The sequence below is a fragment of the Notamacropus eugenii genome, chromosome 1, assembly GCF_028372415.1.
Source record: "Notamacropus eugenii isolate mMacEug1 chromosome 1, mMacEug1.pri_v2, whole genome shotgun sequence".
Taxonomy (NCBI): Eukaryota; Metazoa; Chordata; class Mammalia; order Diprotodontia; family Macropodidae; genus Notamacropus; species Notamacropus eugenii.
The window spans coordinates 372,218,272-372,239,266 of NC_092872.1; the positions used below are offsets into that span (position 1 = coordinate 372,218,272).

Below are 20,995 nucleotides of genomic sequence, written 5' to 3' on the forward strand. Positions count from 1 at the left end.
TAAAGGAGTACGGAAATATATCTTGCCCTACAACAAAATAGAGGAGATGGGATAAGGGAAGGGAGGGGATGAGATAGAAGGAAGAGCAGATTGGGGGTAACAGTGATCAAAATGCATAGTGTCTTGGGTTGGGAGAGGGGAGACATGGGGAGAAAATTTGGAACTCAAAATCTTTCGAAAATGAATGTTGAAAACTAAAAAAAAAAAAAAGACAAACCAAGAATCACTTACCCAGAAAAACTGAGTATAATACTTAGGAAAAATGGAATTGTAATGAAATAGAGGCCTTTCAAGCATTCTTGATGAAAAGACCACAGCTGAATAGAAAATTTCACTTTCAAATACAAGACTGAAGAGAAACACAAAAAAGTAAACAGTAAAGAGAACTCATAAAGGATTTACTGAAATTGAACTGTTTTCATTCCTACATGGAAAGATAATATTTGTAACACTTGAGCCTCCTCACAATTAGAGTAGTGAGAGGGAATGTATGTATGTATGTATGCATGCATGCATATATATGTATGTATATATATATATGTGTGTGTACATATACATGAATATATTGATATGGAGAGAGACAGAGAGAAGGAGAGAGGGATGGAGGGCACAGGGTGAGTTGAATATGAAGGGATGATATCTAAAAAAATAAAATTAAAGGATGAGAGAGGAATGTATTGGCAGGAGGAAAGGAGAAATAGAATGCGGTAAATTATCTCACATGAAAGAGGCAAGAAAAATCTGACAATGGAGGGGAAGAAGGGGGAGATGAGAGGAATAAATAAACCTCACTCTCATCAGATTTGACTTGAGGAGGGAATAACATAAACACTCAACTGGTTATTGAAATCTGTCTTACCTTACAAGAAAGTAGATGGGGAAGGGAATAAAAGGAGGGATATAAGAAGGGAAGGCAAATGGGAGGAAGGGGTAATCAGAAACAAACACTTTAACACTTTTAGGACAGACAGGGTCAAAGAGGAGAACAGAATAAATGGAGGGGGTGGGATAGGATGGAAGGAAATATAGTTAGTCTTTCAGAATATATTATGGAAGTGTTTTGCATGACTACACATGTGTAGCCTATATCAAATTGCTTTCCTTCTCAATGGGGGTGGGTGGGGAGGGAGAAAGGAGGAGTAGTTGCAACTCAAAATTTTTTTAAATGAATATTAAAGTTGTTTTTACATGCAACTGGGAAATAAGACATACAGGCACTGGGGTATAGAAATCTATCTAGCTCTAGAAGAAAATAGAAGGGAAGGGGGTAAAAGAAGGGTGGGCGGGTTGTGATACAAGGGAGGACAGATTGAGGGAAGGGGTAATCAGAATGCACTTGATGTTGAGGTAGGTGAGGGAAGAGAGAGGAGAAATGGTTAGAAAATTTGGAAATCAAAAATCATACAGAAGTGAATGTTGAAAACTTAAAATTAATTAATTAATCCAAATAAACAGTTATGGTTACTAATTGTGTTTTTCTTTCCATGCAATTTCCTCACACCCTATTTATGCTTTTCTCTCTCCTTTCTCTGTTTCCCTCCTCACCAATGTTTTACTTCTGAGTACTGCTTCCCTCAATCTGTCCTCCCTTCTTTCAGCCTCCCTCACTTTTCCTTCCTTTTTCCCCTACTATTTCTTCCCTCCTTTCTTCCCTCCTTTCTCTCTGTCTCCCTTCTTTTGCTTTTCCATTTCCATTTCTACTTCCTATACAATAAGACAGATTTCTATAACAAAACTGAGCCAATTTGTTATAGAAGCTAAGTCTTATGAAAATAAGGTTCAAACAATGCCCTTCTCCTTCTCTTCTTTCTTTCTAATATAATAGATCTTTGTGCTTCTTCATGTGATGTCATTTACTCCTCTTTGACTTCTCCTTTCTTCTCCCAGTACAATTCTTTATTCACCCCCTTAATTAATTTTCATGATCACATCAAAGTCAATTTACATCCACAACCTATGTCTATGTATGCCCCTTCTAAAAGTCATAATAAATATAGTTATCAAGAGTTATAAATATCATCTCCCATATAGGGATGTAAACAATTCAAGCTTATTGAATAAAATGTGTTTTTTTCTCTTCTGTTTACCTTTTTATGCTCCTCTAAGGCTTTTATTTGAAGATCAAATTCTACGTTGAGCTGGGCTTTTCATCCAAAAGGTCTGAAAGTGCCCTATTTCAATAATTGTACATCTACTTCTCCAAAAGATTGTGACCAGTATTGTTGGGTAATTATTTCTTGGTTACAATCCAAGCTCTTTTGTATTCTGGAATATCATATTTTGAGATCTCTTATCCTCTCATACAGAAGCTGCTAGGTCCTACATAATCTTGACTGCTGTTCCACAATATTTAAATTTAAAATATTTAAATTTAAATTGTTTCTTTCTGGCCGCTTGCAGTATTTTCTCCTTGACCTGATAATTTTGGAATTTGGCTACAATATTCCTTGGAGCTTTTACTTTGGGACCTCTTCCAGGACATGATTGGTGCATTCTTTTGATGACTATTTTACAGTTTTGTCCTATGAATTCAGGGCAGTTTTTCTTGATAATTTCTTGAAAGATGCTGCCCAGACACTTTTTTTATGATGACTTTCAGGTAGATTAATAATTCTTAGATTATGTATCCTAGATCTATTGTCCAGGTCAGTTGTTTTTCCGAAGAGCCATTTTACACTTTCTTCCACTTTTTCATTCTTTTGATTTGGACTGATTCTTGATGTCTCATACAGTCATTGGCTTCTACTTGCTCAGTCTAAATTTTAATGAATTGTTTTCTTCAGTTAGCTTTTGTACCTTATTTTCCACTTAGCCAATTCTTTTAAGAAGCTTTTCTCTTCAATGAGTTTTTATACTCCCCCTCTTTCTAACTGGTCGATTCTACTTTGTAAAGAGTTTTTTCTTCAGTGGATTTTTTATAAATTTTGTCAATTGAATTTTTTAAGAAATTGCTTTCTACATTCAATTTATGTCCTTTCTTCTCCAAGTTGCTGACTCTCCCTTTCACACCTCTCATTTATTTTCCCAATTTTTCATCTACCTTTCTTTTTTGACTTTAAAAATCCTACTTCAGTTCTGCCTTGTAGGATTTTTGTGCTGGAAACCAGTTCATAATTCCTTTTAAAGTTTCAGATGTAGGTATATTGTCAATGTTGTCCTCTTCTGAGTTTGTGTTTTGATTTTCCCTGTCCCCATAGGAAAAATCTATAATCAGTGTTCATTTTTTGCTTTTCACTAGTGGTGTTTGCCTATTTCCTGGCTTTTGAAGTTGAACTCTCCTGCTGGATCACAGGGGGCACTGTCCCAAGATTCTTGTGCTGGGAACTTAGGGGCTGGCAGCTGGAGGGTGTAAGGGTCTGGAAAGCTTACCTGGTGCTGAGCTGGGGTCCTAGTGGTTGTGTCTGGCATTTACTGACATCAGGAGGAGTTTTTCTGCCTTTCCCCAGGGACTACACTGAAAGTCATGGAGGTCCACCACTAGAAGATGCCTGCCTATTTGGGGTTGGACCAGAGGATGGGGAGGTCTAGCCACTGGAGGATTCCTGCCCCCTTGGGACTGTGCTGAGGCAGGTGGAAGTCTGAAGCTGGAGGATGCCTGCCTGGGGCTGTGCTGGTGTACAAACTCCCTGAGTGGGAGTTTGCCAGTTCCCCTGACTATGTTAGAGCATATGGGGGATCCTGGTATTGGTGTTTTCCTGCTCCACCACACTAGGGCTTAGGATCTCTCACTGGCTTTCTGAGGTAAGACTTGGCAGCAGCCTGTTGGGATGCTTCCTGTCCTGGAATTTGTTTTCCTTTTAATGGAGCAAACAGACCATTCTTGCTGCTCATTCAAGCATCCTAGGCTAAAAGACTGCCCCACTCATCTTTCTGCTGGCTCCACTTTTCTAGGATTTTTTTCCTGCTGTGCTATTTTTTAGAAATTAGTATTTGAGAGTGACAACAATTTACTGCTTACTCTGCCATCTTGGATCCCTGAAGTCCAACCCTCTTCTCTTACCACCTTCTCCTCCTACTTTTCTGTAGTGTAAGGTAGATTTCTATACCCATTTGAGTGTATGTGTGTTATTCCCTATTTGAGTTAATTCTAATGAGTGTAAGGTTTAAGTGTTCCTCCCCTCACTTCCTCATTCTTCCTCTACACAGTAAAAGTTTTTTCTTGTCTCTTTTATGTGATAAATTTTATCTCATTCTATCTCTCCTTTTCCCCTTCTCACAGTGCATTCCTCTTTCTCAGTCCTTAATTTAATTTTTTTTAGAGAATCATCCTATAATGTTTAAGTCAAGCCCACACACTTTGTCTATCTATACTACTTGTAACTACCCTGATAAAGACAAAGGTTTTAGGAGTTACAAATATCATGTTCCCATGTAGCAATCTAAACAGTTTAACCTTTAGAAAACCTTATCATTTCTCTTTACTGTTTAATATTTTAATTCTCCTCTTGAGTCTTGTAATTGAAAGTCAAATTTTTATTCAGTTCTGATCTTTTCATCAGGAATTCTTGAAAGTCTTCTATTTCATTGAATATTAATTTTCCCCCACATAGGATTAGATTCAGTTTTGCAGGGTAGGTACCCATGGTTGTAATTCTAGTTCTTTTTTCTGTCTCGAATAAGCCATCTAATCCTTTGATATAATATCTGTTAAATCTCAAGTTATTCTGATTGTGGCTCCATGATTTTTAAATTGTTCCTTTCTAGCTGCTTGCATTTTTTTTTCTTAATTTGGTAACTCTGGAATTTGGCTATAATATTCCTGGAAATTTTCATCTTGTATCTCTTGCAGTGGATGATCAGTGCATTCTTTTAATTTATATTTTACTTTCTGTTCTAAAATATAAAGATGATATCTAGGCTTTTTCTTTTTATCTTGGCTTTCAGGTAAACCAATATTTTTTAGGTGATCTCTCCTACATTTATTTTTAAAAATCAGTTGTTTTTCCAGTGAGATATTTCATATTATCTTCTATTTTAACATTCTTCTTTTTTTATTGTTTTATTGTTTTTTAATGTCTCATAAAGTCCTTAGCTTTCCCTTGCCTGATTCTAATTTTTAAGCAATTATAGTCTTCAGTGGACTTTTGTGCTTCCTTTTCCATTTGGCCAATGTTACTTTTTAAGGAGTTATTTTCTTCAGTTACTTATTGTACCTCTTTTTATCATTTGGCCTATTCTATTTTTTCAGTTGTTGCTTTCCAAAGTATTTTTGTTACTCCTTTACATAGTTATTTATTCTTTTCCAAAACTTTGCTTTTATTTTATCTTTCCACCAATTACTTGAATAAAGCATTGCAACATTTTTTTGGTTCAAATTTTGAATCCTAAATCCTCTCCTACCTTCCCTACCCCCACACATACTGAGAAGGCCAGTAATTTGACATACTCTACACATGTGCAGTTATGCAAAACACATTTCCATGTAAGTCACACTATGAAAGAAAACACAGAAAATCCACTCAAATGAAGAAAGTAAGGAAAATGTATGTTTGATCTGCATTCAGGCTCCACCTGATCTTTTTGTGGTGATGGACAATACCTTTTATCATTAGTCTTTCAGAATTGTCTTGGATTATTGTATTGTTGAGAATAGCTAATTCATTCACAATCTACATCATGAAATATTGCAGTTGCTATGTACAATGTTCTTCTGCTGTTGCTCATTTCATTTTGTGTCAGTCATGTAATTCTTTCCAGATTTTTCTGAGAGTATCCTGTTCTTCATTTCTTATAGTATAATTTTATCCCATCACACTCATATACAACATATTAACTTTTTTCTTCATTATTTTCTTGCATCACTCTCACTTCTCTTCCAAATTTTTCCTCTCTAACTTGACTTTTTAAATCATTTTTTTAGCTGTTCATGGCCTAAAATCAAATTTATATTTTTCTTGGAGACTTTGGATGTAGGAGTTTTGACTTTGCTGTCCTCTTCTGAGTAAGTTCTTGGTCTCCTTTGTCACCATAATAATTTTCTATAGGCAGAATCTTTTTTCTCTTGTTAGTTCATTTTTCCAACCTATTTCTTGAATTTTAGTTCTATGGTAAAATGGACTGCTGCTTCTGAGTTGGAGGTAGCATTTTCCTTATCTTCAGGGTTTTTTTGCAGCTGTTTTAAGAGCTGGTTGCACGGATGTGTAAGCTTTCATTTCTTCCAAGGTAGGATGATCTAAGGGGATGTAGTATTTGCTACTCTCCTGACTCTCTGATCTGAGTGACCACAAGCATTTTTTTTCTGCCCTGCAATTGAGTCCAGGGTTCCTGCTTCCACTGTCGATGCAAGTTCTGGTGTGTTAGTGCTTCTGACTCTTTAGAATGTTACCCAGTACTGCAACCTGGATTAAGGATTGGCAAAGAAACAGAGTCCTGCCCACAGTGCCAGCCAAGGGAGCCCTTAATCTCTTTATGACCAGTTGTCCAACCCCCTTACTTTATGTGAATTTAGAGCTCCAGAAGTAGCCACTGCCACTACTGACTGAATAGTTCCCAAGGCCTTCTTCTGATTTTCTGGGTTCCAGTCTGTGTTGGCGTAGCCTGTGCTAGACTATGCTCCAATTTCACTCTGGTGTGACAGACTTTTTTTTTACTATCTAAGGCTGGAAAGTTGTTTCTTTGCTTCCTCTGGTGGGTTATGACATTCTGGAATTTGTTTGGGGACATTTTTAAAGTTATTTGGAGGTGAATTTGAGAAAGCTCAGGAATATCTCTGACTTTTCTATACCATCTTGGATTGGCCCCTCTATTTACACTTTCTCCATTACTTTCTTAAATCTTGAAATCAATAAAAAACAGATAGGACCTCACTTGTAGTATTTCCTAATTTCAAAGGTGTAAATGAACAAACTAAAATTTTCATAAATAGCTCTGAAAAGCCAAGAGGATCTGCCTCCAGCACATCCTTATCCTGAAAACCAAGGAACAACTCCTACCAACACCATCAACCAATCTTTTCTGCTACATTTTCTCCATTTTACCAAATGATAGTTATGCAAAGCTCATCCAAGAAGGGATATTGATTGGCATTTCCCATCCCTGATCTTCCTTTCACCCCTTCTTAAGAAAGGATTACTGACCAAGCATATAGTGACAAACAGGATAGGGAGAGGAAGGACAAAAGACCCTTGAAATATGGATTATCAACTCCTCATGTAAAAAACACTGCACTATCAATGCAAGCAAAGCTCCCCCTCCTTTCCCACTCTTGCTGAGTATATACCTTAATAGTATATGGACTATTTTTGGGTGAGGTGCTGCCTATACCTTATTGCCTTTATTATGTTTGAACTGGGAAGGAACATGTGTGTCACCTAGTCTAACTTTTTTGTATGACAAAGAAAACAGAAATGAAGTAACCTGTTTGAGACTGTACAGGTCAGTTCTTTTTCTACTTGCCTGAACTTCTGAATCACAGGACAAATTTTAGACTGGTGAAAATTGGGTTGAGAGGTCAGTTGGCAGGATTAAAGCAAATCAGGAAGAAATTCTAGTCTCTCTCCTGGTCCTTGAATTTTCCTTTTTTATTTCCTTGACACTATGTTGGTATTATCATAGTTTCAGAAGTGATACATCTCTATTCTTCCCTTGTTGCCTGACTGGGCATAATAATGTGCTTTATTTAACCCTATAAGGGAAAAAAATCTTCCTTCAATTGCTCCTATTAACAGTTTAAATTGAGTTATAGGAAAAAGAATCAATTTTCCTCCCAGTAAATTCTTAAGGGTTCTGTCTCTTTTTTGTTATGGGACTCCATATTTATGAGTCCTGTTTAAGAATCAGAATATTAGGCTTCTATTTCTGACCTGCCTCCAGTGCTTCTTACTACATACTCTAAGAATTCTCATTGCCCTTTTTTTTTACAGGTTCTCATGAATAGATCCACAGATATGTTGAGTATTTCAGCTCTCCCATGCCACCTTCCAGCCTCCAATGTATTTGAGTATTACTTTGTCCTTATCTTTGTTCTCCACCTCATAGACCCAGTATCAGGTAAGTCTGCCCTTCTTTGTGTCACTCTCTGCTTCTCTTTTCCTCCGTGTCGATTCCACTTAATTCAATTCAGCAAACGTTAGATTTAGACTTTTGTTAATTTAAAGATATAATAGCTCAGCTGGTGAGAATTCACCATAGTTGCTTGAAATCCAACAGAAGTCAAATACTGTCTGTAGGTTTCCCCTCCTCATCCTGGTTTTTCATGTATAGCTTATTAGTTGGTATCATTACTCTTGGAGAAGCAAGGCAAAGTAAGTAGCCCTGTTCCTGTTATAGTATTTGAGAGGCACTGATAAATACCTTCCTCACCAAACACATCTACCAAACCAGTCTTATGCAGCACCTGCTCATCTGGAACAGTGCAGCCAGCAAAAAGTTGGGGTTCAACAGTTTAACTCATGAGATCAGAGAGATTTACAGGAAAAGTCCCTCTTGCTGTGACTGAAGGGAAACAGTACAGGATAGGAGGCATCGCAAGCTTCACTTCATCAAATCAGCAGGGCATATGGAGCTTCAGTGTGGTGGAGTGGGCAAGCACCAATACCAGGAATCCCCTGCCATGCCCTACCATGTGACCTTTGTACAGTCAGGGGAAGCAGCAGACACCAGCATGGAGAACCACCACTTGCATGGTGTCTGGGCATCCACCAGTGACTGAACCTACATGCTTTAGCTCCTTGTCAGGGAGGAGGCAATCTATAGTGTCCATACTACTCCAATTCCCACACCTCACCCTGCAAGTTCCAGTGGAACCTTGGCAAAATGCAGGAAAACCCTACCTGGCCTTCACACACACTAGCCATCATCACCAGCTCCAGTTCAGCACCAGGTAAGCTATAGCTAATACATCCTCCAGCTACCAGAACCTGAGATCCCAGCACACAAAGCCAATAACCAGGTCTTTACCCACCAGCACAAGAAGAATGGGATAGTGCCCCTGTGCCCCAGAAACAGAGATCAGCTTTAAAATTCAGGAAAAAGGCAAACATCTTGAGCAAAAAGCAACATGGGAAAACAAAGACCATAGATTCTTATTATGAGGACAGGAAAGATCAAAACACAAATTCAGAAGAGAACAGCATTATTGTTATACCCACATCTGAAACCTCAAAGGGGAATGTGAACTAGACTCAAGCCCAAAAAGCCTTCTTGAAAGAGCTAAATTAGGATTTTAAAAGTCAAATTAGAAAGGTAAAAGGAATATTGAACCATTCCTTTAAAAATACAATTGACAAAATTGGGGGAAAATAAACACTGAAGAAAACAACTCCTTAAAAAATAGAATTGGCCAAATGGAAAAGGAGGTAGAAAAACTAACTGAAGAAATCAATTTGTTAACAATTAGAACTGGGCAAGTGGAAGCTAATTACTCTATGGGACATCAGGAATCAGTCAAAATCAAAAGAATGAAAAAAATAGAAGAAAACAAAATACTTCATTGGAAAAAATAATTGACCTAGAAAATAGATCTAGGAGAGATATTTTAAGAATTATTGGTCTACCTGAAATCCATTATCAAAAAAAAAAAAAAGAGCCTGGACAGTATCTTCTAAGAAATCATCAAAGAAAACTGCCCTGAGGTCCTAAAATCAAAGGGTAAAATAATGTTGGAAAGAATCTACCAGTCATCACCTGAAAGCTATCCAAAATTGAAATGCTGAGGAATATTTTACTCAAATTCTAGAATTATTAAGTCAAGGAAAAAATACTGCAAGCAGTCAGAAAGAAACAATTCAAATATCTTGGAACCACCATGAGGATTTTTACAGGACCTCAGAACTTCTACATTAAAAAATTGGGTCTTGTAACATGATATTTTGCAAGGCAGAGGAGCTTGGATTATAACCAAGGATCAGCTACCCAAAAAAAGTTGAGCATAATTTTTCAGGAAAGGAGATAGACATTCAGTTAAATAGGGGACTTCCAGACCTTCCTGATGAAAAGACCAGAGCTCAATGGAAAAACTGATGGCCAAATACTAGACTCAGGAGATGCATAGAAAAAGGTAAACAGGAAACAAACAAAAACCCCCACATTATTCAGTAAGGCAAATGGTTTACATTCCTACAGGGGATGATGATACTAATAACTCTTCAGAACTTCATCTTTATTACAAAATCTAGAAGGTATATACATAGGCAGAGGGTATGGGTATTAATTGACTTTGATGTGTTGATAAAAACAAAACCTAATTAAGGGAAAAAAAGGAATTCTACAAGGAGAAGAGGAAAGGAGGAGCCAGAAAAGGGTAGATTACATCACATGAAGAAGCACAAAACCTATTATATATAGTAGAAGGAAAGAAGGGAGGGAGATAAGCATTGTTTGAACCTTATTCTAATCAGATTTGGTTGCCCTATAGGCAGTACGTGGAGAAAGGGGAAAGAAAAAGGAGGGGTGGTAAGGGAGAATGGAAGGAAAAAGTACTAAGGGAGAAGGGAAAGAAAATGGAGGGGGCTGATAGAAGGGAGGGAAAATTGAGGTAAGCAGTGGGCAAAAGCAAAAACAAAAATGGAAGCATAAATGGAGTGGGGAAATAAGATGGAGAGAAAGGCACAGAGAGTATTCATAACGGTGAATGTGAATGGAATGAATTCTCCCATAAAATGGAAGCAGATAGCAGAATGGATAAAAAAATATAATCCTACAATATGTTGTTTGCAAGAAACATGTTTGAAACAGAGGAATACACAGAGGGTAGAGATAAAAGGCTGGAGTAGAATATATTATTCTTCAGTTGAAATAAAAAAAAAAAACAGTGGCAATCTTGATTTCATGCAAAGCAAAAGCAAAAATGAATCTAATTAAAGGAGACAGGGAAGGAAACTATATCCTGCTAAAGGGCACCACAGACAACGAAGTAATGTCATTAGTAAACAAAACTTCACCCAGTGGTATAGCATCCAAATTCTTAAAGGAGAAGTTAAAGAAGTTACAAGAAGAAATAAACAGCAAAACTATTCCAGTTGAGGAAGTCAATCTCCCCCTCTCTGAACTAGATGAATCTAACCACAAACATAAATAAGAAAGAAGATAAGGAGATGAGTAGAATTTTAGAAAAGTTAGATATGGTAGATGTCCAAAGAAAACTGAATGGTAATAGAAGGGAATATACCCTTTTCTCAATGCCTGATGACATGTATCCAAAAATTGACTACGTACTAGGGCATAAAAACCTCATAATCCTGTCCAAAAAGTCATACATACTAAGCGCATCCTTTTCAGATCATGAAGCAACAAAAATTATATATAATATAGGGTGACAGAAAGATAGATTTAAAAAATGATCAGAAAATAATCTAATTCTAAAAAATGAGTGTATAAAATAACAAATCACAGAAACAAGTAATAACTTCATATAAGAGAATAACAACAATGAGAAAACATACCACAAGTTATGGGATGCAGCAAAAGTAGTTCTTAAGGGAAGTTTTGTATCTGTAAATGCTCACAGGAATAAAATAGAAATCAATGAATTGAGCATACAACTGAAAAAACTAGAAAAAGAATAAATTCAAGATCCCCAACTAAATCCCAAATTAGAAATACTGAAAACCAAAGGGGAGATTAATAAAATTGGAATTAAGAAAACTATTGAACTAATAAATTAAACTAATAAATAAGAGCTAGTTTTATGAAAGGAAAATAGTAAAATAGGTAAATCTTTTGTTACTTTGATTTTCAAAAAGAAAGAAGAAAACCAAATTACCAGTCCCAAAAGTGAAAAGGGTGAATTCATCACAAGTGAAGAGGAATTTAAAACAATAATTAGAAATGACTTTGCCGAACTGTATGCCAATAAATTTGACAATCTTAGTAAAATGGATGAATATTTACAAAAATATATTGCCTAGATTGTCAAAAGTGGGAATAAAAAGCTTAAATAATCCCATCTCAGAAAAAGAAATGGAACAAAGCATCAATGAATTCCCTAGGAAAAAATATCAGGGTCAGAGGTATTTACAAGTGAATTTTATCAAAAATATCAATTCTATCAAACATTCTATCAAACAATTCCAGTATTATATAGACTATTTGGGAAAATTTGCAAAGAAGGAGTCCAGTCAAATTCTTTTTGTGATATAAATATCATACTGATACCTAAACCAGGAAGAGTCAAAAGAGAGAAAGAAAATCACAGCTCAATTTCTCTAATGAATATAGATGCAAAAATTTTAAATAAAATGTTAGCAAAAAGATTACAGCAATTTATCAAGAGGATAATACACTACAACTAGACAGTAATGCACTATTCTTTATAGGAATGCAAGGTTTGTTCAATAGTAAGAAAACTCAACATAATTGATCATATCAACAACAAATTAACAGAAGCCATATGATTATCTCAATAGATAAAGAAAAAGGTTTGGACAAAATACAATATCCATCCCTATTAAAAACACTAGAGAGCATAAGAATAAGTGCAGCCTCCTTTCCAATGATAGGCAGCATCTACCTAAAACCATTAGTTAGCCTTATATGTAATGGGGATAAGCTAGAAGCATTTTCAAACAGATCAGGGGTGAAAGAAGCATGTCCATTATCACCACTGTTATTCAAAATGGTCCTGGAAATGGCTTTAGCAATAAGAGTAGAAAAAGAAATTGAAGGAATTAGAATAGGCAAAGAAAAAGTATCACTCTTTGTAGATTACATGGTGATATACTTAGAGAATCCTAGACAATCAAGTAAAAAACTACTTGAAATAATAAACAAGTTATTAAAGTTGCAAGATATTAAGTAAACCCACATAAATATTGACATTTCTATATATAATACTAACAGAGCTCAATAGTAAGAAATGGAAAGAAATCACATTACTATAAATTACTAAGTTACTATAAATGTTGCAAAGTATTTGGGAATCTGCTTGCCAAAATAAACCTAAGAACTATATAAACACAATTACAAAACACTTAAAACACAAATAAATTCAGATTTAAATAATTGGAAAAATATCAGCTGAACATGGGTAGGCCAAGCTTATGTAATAAAAATGACAATCTACCTAAATTAAATTACTTATACAGTGTCATATCAATCAAAGCAACAAAAATAATATTTTATAGAGCTAGGAAAAATAATAATAAAATTTATATGGAAGAACAAAAGGTCTAGAATATCAAGGGAATCAACGAATAGAAACACTAGGGAAGATGGCCTAGCCATAGCAGACCTTAAATTATATTATAAAGCAACAATCATCAAAACTACTTGATACTGGATAAGATGTAGAATAGCGGAACAGTGAAATAGGCTAGGTATGCAAGACACAGAAATAAAAAACTATAGTAATCTACTATTTGATAAACTCAAAGACCTCAGCTTGTGAGATAAAATCTCACTATTTGACAAAAACTGCTGAGAAAACTGGAAAATAGTATGTCAGAAACTGGCCAAAGACCATCTTATACCATATACCAAAATAAAGTCAAACTGAGTACATGATTGAAATATAAAAGCTAATGCTATAAGCAAAATTGGAGAGCAAGGAATACTTTACCTGTCAGATTTATGGAGAATGGAAAAAATTTATGACCTAACAAGAGATAGAGAATATTATGAAATGCAAAATGGATAATGTTGATTATATTAAATTGAAAGTAAAGCCAATGCAACCAAGATTAGGAGGGAAATAGAAAATTTTAAAAAGAACTTTTACAAATTGCGTATCTAATAAAGGCTTTATTTCTAAATTATATAGAGGACTGAGTCAAATTTATATGACTACAATTCATTCCCCAACTGATAACTAGTCAAAGGATATGAACAAGCAGTTTTCATATGAGCAAGTTAAAACTATTTACAATTTTATGAAAAAAATTCTCTAAATCACCATTGATTAGAGAAAAGTAAATCAAAACAACTCTGAGGTACCACATCACATCTATCAGATTGACTAACAGGACAAAGCAGCCAAATGATAAATGTTGGAGAAAATGTGGGGAAATTGGACCATTAATGCCTTGTTGCTGGAGTTATGAACTGATCTGACCACTCTCGAAAGCAATTTAGAACTATACCCAAAGGGCTATAAAATTGCCCATACCCTTTGACCCAGTAATACCACTTTTAGGGTTGTAGCCCAAAGAGATCATAAAAATGGAAAAAGAACTCACATGTACAAAAATATTTATAGCAGCTCTTTTCATGCTGGTCAAGAACTGGAAACTGAGGGGATTACATTAGATTGGCTAACATGACAAAACATGAAAAATAATAAATGTTGGAGAAGATGTAGGAAAATTGGAACACTAATTTAGAACCAGTCACCTCTGACATACATCCTGTTATCACAGAATTCCTTCCTTTGTATCTCACATCAATATTCTATATATTTGAGAAATGAGACCTTTTTACAGAGAAACTTGTTACTAATTTTCTTCCAAGTTTCTGTTTTTCTTTTAGCATTAACTACACTGCTTTTGTTTTTGCAAAGCTATTTTTAAAAATTCAAGTATTTTACTTTTAATTACATGTAGAATCATTTTTACTTTCCTTTTTTTAAAAATTTGAGTTCCGAATTCTCTCCCTTTCTCCTCCCTTGCCTTCTAATTGAGAAGGTGAGGAGTTGGACATAATTTATACACTTAACAACCATAAAAAAATCTATTTCCACATTAGGCATATTGGAAAAAGAAAACACTAAGCCAAAAAAAAAAGTAAGAAAAAAGTTATTCTTTGATCAGCATTCACACTCCATCATTCCTTTCTGTGGAGTGAATAGCATTTTTCATCATAAGTTCTTTGGAATTTTCTTGGCTCATTGCATTGCTGAAAATTATCATTCCTGGTTGATTATCACACGATGTTGCTATTACTGTGTATACTCTTTTTCTAGTACTGCTCACTTCACTTCTCTTCACTTCATGTACATTTTTCTAGGTTTTTTCTGAAACTATCCTGTTCATTTCTTGTAATAGAATTCTGTCACAATCATATACCATAAATTGTTCAATCATTCCCTAATTGATGGACACCCCTTCAGTTTCTTATTCTTTGTCACTACAAAAAGAGCTACCATAAATATTTCTTGTACAAATAAGTCACTTCCTTTTTATTTTAATCTTTTTTGAGATACAGACCTAGTATTGGGGTTGCTGGGTCAAAGTGTACAGATTGTTTTATAGCCTTTTGGACATAACTCCAAATTGTTTTCCAGAATCATTAGACCAATTCATAATTCTGCCAAAAATACTTTATGGTCCCAATTTTCCCACATCCCCTCCAACATTTATCATTTCCATTTTTTATCATATTAGTCAATCTTATAGATATGAGGTAGTATCTTAGAGTTGCTTTAATGTGCATTTCTCTAATCATTAGTGATTTAGAGAACTTTTTCATAAGCAATAGATAGCTTTGATTTCTTCATCTGATAACTCCCTGTTCACATCCTTTGACTATTATCAATTGAGGAATAACTTATACTCCTACAAATTTGAGTCAGATATTTGAGAAAATATCGATATACTTGAGAAATGAGGCCTTCATCAGAGAAATTTGTTGTAAAAATATTTTCCCCAGTTTTCTATTGTTATTCTAATTTTTACTGCATTGGTTTTGTTTGTGCAAAACCTTTTTGATGTAATGTAATCTAAAGTATTCATTCTTAATCCCATAATGTCTCTATCTGTTGTTTGTTCATAAATTCTTGCCTTCTCTATAGATCTGACAGGTAAATTGTTCCATATTCCCCTAATTTGCTTATGGTGTCTCCCTTTATGTTGAAATTATGTACCCATTTTGATCTTATCTTGGTATGCTACATGGTATGTTGGTCTATATCTAGTTTCATCAAATTGCTTTTTAGTTTTCCTACTAATTTTTGTTCTCATCCCAAAAGCTTGAATCTTTTTCTTTATCAAACACTAGAATACTATAATCATTTACTACTTTGCATCGTCTAGCAAATCTATTCCTTTGGTCCACCATTCTATCTCTTAAGCTAGTAACCCATCGTTTTTATGACTATCACTTTATAATACAGTTTGAGACCTGATATGGCTTGGTCACCTTCCTTTACATTTTTTTTTCATTGATTCTCTTGATCTTCTTGACATTTTATTCTTCCAGATGAAGTTAGTTATTATTTTTTTCTAGCTCTGTAAAATATTTTTGGTAGTTTGGTATGGCACTGAACAAGTAAATTGATTCAGGTAGAATTGCAATTTTATTGTACTGTCTTGGTCTACCAATGAATAGTTAATATATCTCCAGTCATTTAGATCAGATTCTATTTGTATGAAGTGTTTTGAAATTGTATTCACACAGTTTCTCAGCCCATCTTGGCAGGTAGACTACTAAAACGTTTTTAAGGTACTATGATAAAAAGAATTAAAAGTGTCCATTTTATCATCCCGTGAATCTCTCTACCTCTTGTTTGATCATGAATTTTTCCCCTATCCATAGAGCTCACAGATTTTCTTCTCTAATTTGCTCATGATATCAGTTTTTGTCTAAATCATATTCCTTTTTGACTTTATTTTGCTATGTGATACAATATATTGGTCTATGCCCAGTATGTGACAAACAACATAACAATTTTCTCAGTAGTTTCTGCTAAATAGTGAGATTTTACCCCAAGAACTGAGATTTTTGCATTTATCAAATACTAGATTATTGGGTTCATTGGCTTCCACAGATTACGTATCTACTCTATTCCATTGATTAGTCACTTTCTTTCTTATCTTGTATCAAATTGTTTTTGTGAATATACTTTGTTGCACTGTTTGAGATTTGGTATTGTTAGGCCTTTTAATTTGCATTTTTCTCCACCAATTCTCTTGATATTGTCGACTTTTTGTACATACAGATGAATTTTATTATTTTTGCCTAGCTCAATGAAGCAATTCTTTGGTAGTGTGGTTGGAATGACATAAAATTAGTAAATTACTTCAGAAAGTATTATATTTTTTACTATATTGACTTGACTTACTAAGGATCAGATTTTTATCTTGAGTTACTAAGATCTGCCTTAATTTGGGAGAAAAGAGTTTTGAAGTTTTATTCATATAGCTCCTATGTCTTTACATGTAGGTTTCTAAGGATTTGAATTGATATTTCATTTCAATTATTTCTTTCCCATAAGTCACAGTAGTGGAGTCCTGGGACAAAGACTCTAATCACTATCCTGTCCTCTTGTGCATTGCCAAGTTGCTCTCCAAAGAGATTACATAAATCTACAGTTTCATGAACATTTTACTGCCCAGATATAAATTTGCAATTTAAATGATTTTGTCAATATCATGGACATGAAGTGGCAATAATAACATTTTAAAAGAGAAACCAACATGAGGTATGAATATATAATAATAAATAATAATAAAAAATGAAGATAGCAAAATAGCTGGTACTGGGGAATTCTCTTGCCTTCTTGAGAAAGGCATATATGTGGTCCATTGTCCATGTATAATAAAATGGGGCTAAACTGAAGGTAAAAGATTTATTAATATGCCAAGGAATGTTCCTCTAGCTCATACCAAATTCAGGTTTCTAGGGTACAGATTTAGTTTTTACAAATTTCCAAGCCCCAGAGAACATAAGTAAAGAGTTACATTATGTATCCAGTTAAGATAGAAAACTAATGCATTTCTCAGAAGAGAAGAGAAAGAGGGGTACCAGTGAAGGGAGAGAAGAACAGTATTTGGGATACAAGTGACAGGATTCATCTTCAGCATAAGAAATAATTCTTTTTTCAATAGCAGGAGACATGGAGAAGAGATGGAGTACTTTTACAATCAAGAAAACAGTCCTTTTAAGGGAAAAATATACACCACCACCAATTTCAGAGTCTCTTTTCCAAAAAAAAAAAAAAAAAGCAATTATTAGCTACAACAGTGGATGAGACTATATTCCTTTTAAGCTTGCTTATAGAGAGGTTCAGGACTTTCTAATATTAAGCCACTAAATTGTCATTAGTCTACCAAGATGCAATGAAATGATTTTGGTTCCTATTTTTCTCCTACACTTGGAAATTAAATTTCATGAAGAGCAGTAGAAAGATAAGGTATTAAAGAGAAATTTGGGGTGCAAATGATGCTCTCATATTTTGGTGGACTTGGTAGACTGATGATTTCATCAATATGGATATGTTCCTGTTCTCCTAGTCCAGATTAAATCTCAACTATAACTTCTTATCCTGTGAATTTTCAAACATTTGAAATCTGTGAGAGAGGAATTTGATTTAATCTGTATAACTCTAGTAGGAAAACTAAAACAATGGAGAGAAGCCACAGGAAGTCTGATTTTAGTTCACTATGAGGAATAAGTTTCTAATTTGAGTTGGTCCAGAACGAAATGGGCTTGTTAGGTAGTGTGATCCCCAGTCACTGGTAATGAGGATCTGAATCATCATCTCTAAGGAATGTTGCATAGGGAACTCTGTCATTCAATGGATGGTTGTACTAGATGAGATCTAAAGTCCTTCCCAACATCACTGTTTTGTTATTTTATGCAGAGATTGTTTATTCATAGGTTCTGATTTTATGACCCTTGTCTTGTGTTAATTAAAAATGAGAAGCTTATCTACTGAGTGAAACACCTGAAGATTGAGAAGGGGGAATATGAAGCCTTATTGTCTGTACCTAATTCAAACACGTGCATTATACTGACAAATGTCCATAGTTTATAGACCTTTTCTTTATTCCTACAGGTCAGTTTCAGGTGATTGGCCCAGAAGAGCCTATTCAGGCATTGGTAGAAGAAGATGTCATTTTCTCCTGTCATATCTTACCCAAGATGAGTTTGGAGGACATAGAAGTGAGGTTCTTCAGGAACCATTTATCTTCTGTGCTTCTTCTATACAAAGATGCAAAAGAAATACAGAAGAGGCAGGTGCAGGAGTATCAAGGGAGAACCCAATTTGTACAAGATGCCATCACTGAAGGGAGAGTCTCCTTAAAATTGAAGAATGTAACCCTTTCTGATTCAGGAATGTATGGATGCTCATTCAACTCCCAAACTTTCAACCAGACACACACTTGGGAGCTACAGATAGGAGGTCAGTTGTTCATTTCCAATTACACAGTTTCTTAAAATTCAGTTAACTAGAACATACTACTGAAAGAGTGGGGTTGTCTGACTGTTCCTACTCTTTAATCAGTAGACAGAAAAAAAATAAGTAAAAAAAGCTGCCCTTTCTGTATGCCATGAGAACAAAAACAAAACAAGAATTATCTAAGAATGCGATAAGTTATGCTCCTAAATATTCTTAAAATATGATTTTTGCTTTCATCTCATGCTCCACTTTCTGCAGCTCTTGGGTCATCCCCTGTCATCTCCATTGAGAGATACAGAGACAGAAGCATCTTACTGATATGTCAATCAGCTGGCTGGCTCCCCAAGCCTGAGGTACAGTGGAAAAATCATCAGGGACAGTCTTTGTCATCAGACATCAAGATGAACACAGGGGATAATGGCCTATTTAACATAGAAATCTCTCTCATTATACAAGAACCTCCCATTGGGGATATCTCATGTTCTATCCATATCTGGGGCCACAGACAAGAGTCCAGAGTGAAAGTAGCTGGTAAGTAGTAGGTTGGAGTGGAAGAAAATGGAAGGGAAGCCTCCTTGGTTTGCTTACTTGGCAGAACTTGATATTCTTAGTCTTAGATTTGTGAATTTTGGTCCTACATTTAGTGCTTCACTTTGGAAAGTTATATACAAGGAGAAAGATGCTCAAACTATATTCATTCATGAAAAGTTCAATAGGTTGAAGCCTACTTGTTCAACAAATGCAAGAGATCTCACACTAGGAAATTTCATTTTCTGACTTGTATCAATTCATTCTATGACCAATGAAACATATTATTAATTGAAAATGCAGAAAATACACATGGATATGTTTGTATTGGTAGAAATGAAAAAATCCTTTGACAGAAGTGACTTTTCTACTTCAGATTTTATAACAAAGAAAGAGAATGTAGCTGATTCTACTTTGTTATCTCCCTGCTTTTGATAAGTTCAATGTACTTATCCCAGAAGAACTCTGTCCTAGGACATGAATGAATCTGAAAAATGTTATTGCTGAATCACTAGCAGTGAGCTTTGAGAGATGGTAGCAAACTCTCAAGGTATTTTAAGACCGGAGAAGGGATAATTTTGGTCTGAGTTTCAAAAAAGGTAAAAATGTAATCTAATATCTACAGGTCAATGTACCTGACTGGTAAATTCCAGACAAAATTTTGGGATGCATTTTGAAAGGAATGGCTAGTGAACATCTAGAACAGGAAGCATGATTGCAAAGAGCTGGTCTGGCCTTAAAAACATGTCAGATCAGACTATCCTTTATTTTTTTATGGGTTTAGCAGATTGCTAGGTAATACAGTGCTGGGACTGGAGTCAGGGAGACCTGAGTTCAAATCCAGTCACAGATACTATTTCTGTGTGACCCTGGGCAAGTCACTTATCTCTGATTGCTTCAGTTCCCTCATCTATAAAATGAGCTGGAGAAAAAAAATGGAAACCATTCTAGTATCTTTGCCAAGAAAGCCCTCAATAAGGTCACAAAGAGTCAGACACAACCAAAATGGCTGAAAAGCAGCAATGTAAAGTAGATTAGTAGATCTGGGGAATTCTGCTGCTGTAAGGATACTTAACCTAGGATCCAGGAATTGTGTTGTTAAAAAATGTATATTGATAACTATATTTCATATTAATTGATTTCTTGTTGTTTCATATATTGTACTCTAGTCATTAAAAATATTCTGAGAAGACCACAGGTTTTTCCAGTCTACCAAAGGGGCCCATGATAAAGAAAAACGTTTAAAAGCTCCTGCTTTTAATGTAGTTTACCTAAATTTTAACCACACAGAAACAATGCTGTTTCACATATTACTAAAAATAAATGGAGAGATATGTGTAGCACAGTAAAATGGATGAGTTTGGAATTTGAAACTACTGCCTCTGTTACCTCCTCATAAAATGGTACAAGATTGTATGATGTATTGTCTGCAGCAGTAGTGAGGCAGATGCTTTGTAAACCTTAATTGTTCATAGA

General features: G+C 35.0%; 1 protein-coding gene across 2 annotated transcripts in view; it reads left to right on the forward strand.

Annotated features, from left to right (window-relative positions):
* LOC140518456 (butyrophilin-like protein 3) overlaps positions 1–20,995 on the forward strand; it is a 49,692-nt gene that overhangs the window by 23,517 nt on the left and 5,180 nt on the right. For both annotated transcript variants that reach the window (XM_072630641.1, XM_072630642.1), the window contains 3 exons: positions 7,863–7,989; positions 18,647–18,994; positions 19,250–19,522. In XM_072630641.1, coding sequence (XP_072486742.1) covers positions 7,869–7,989; positions 18,647–18,994; positions 19,250–19,522 — 742 coding nt within the window. In that variant the 5' untranslated portion in view covers positions 7,863–7,868. The remainder of the gene's footprint in view (positions 1–7,862; positions 7,990–18,646; positions 18,995–19,249; positions 19,523–20,995) is intronic.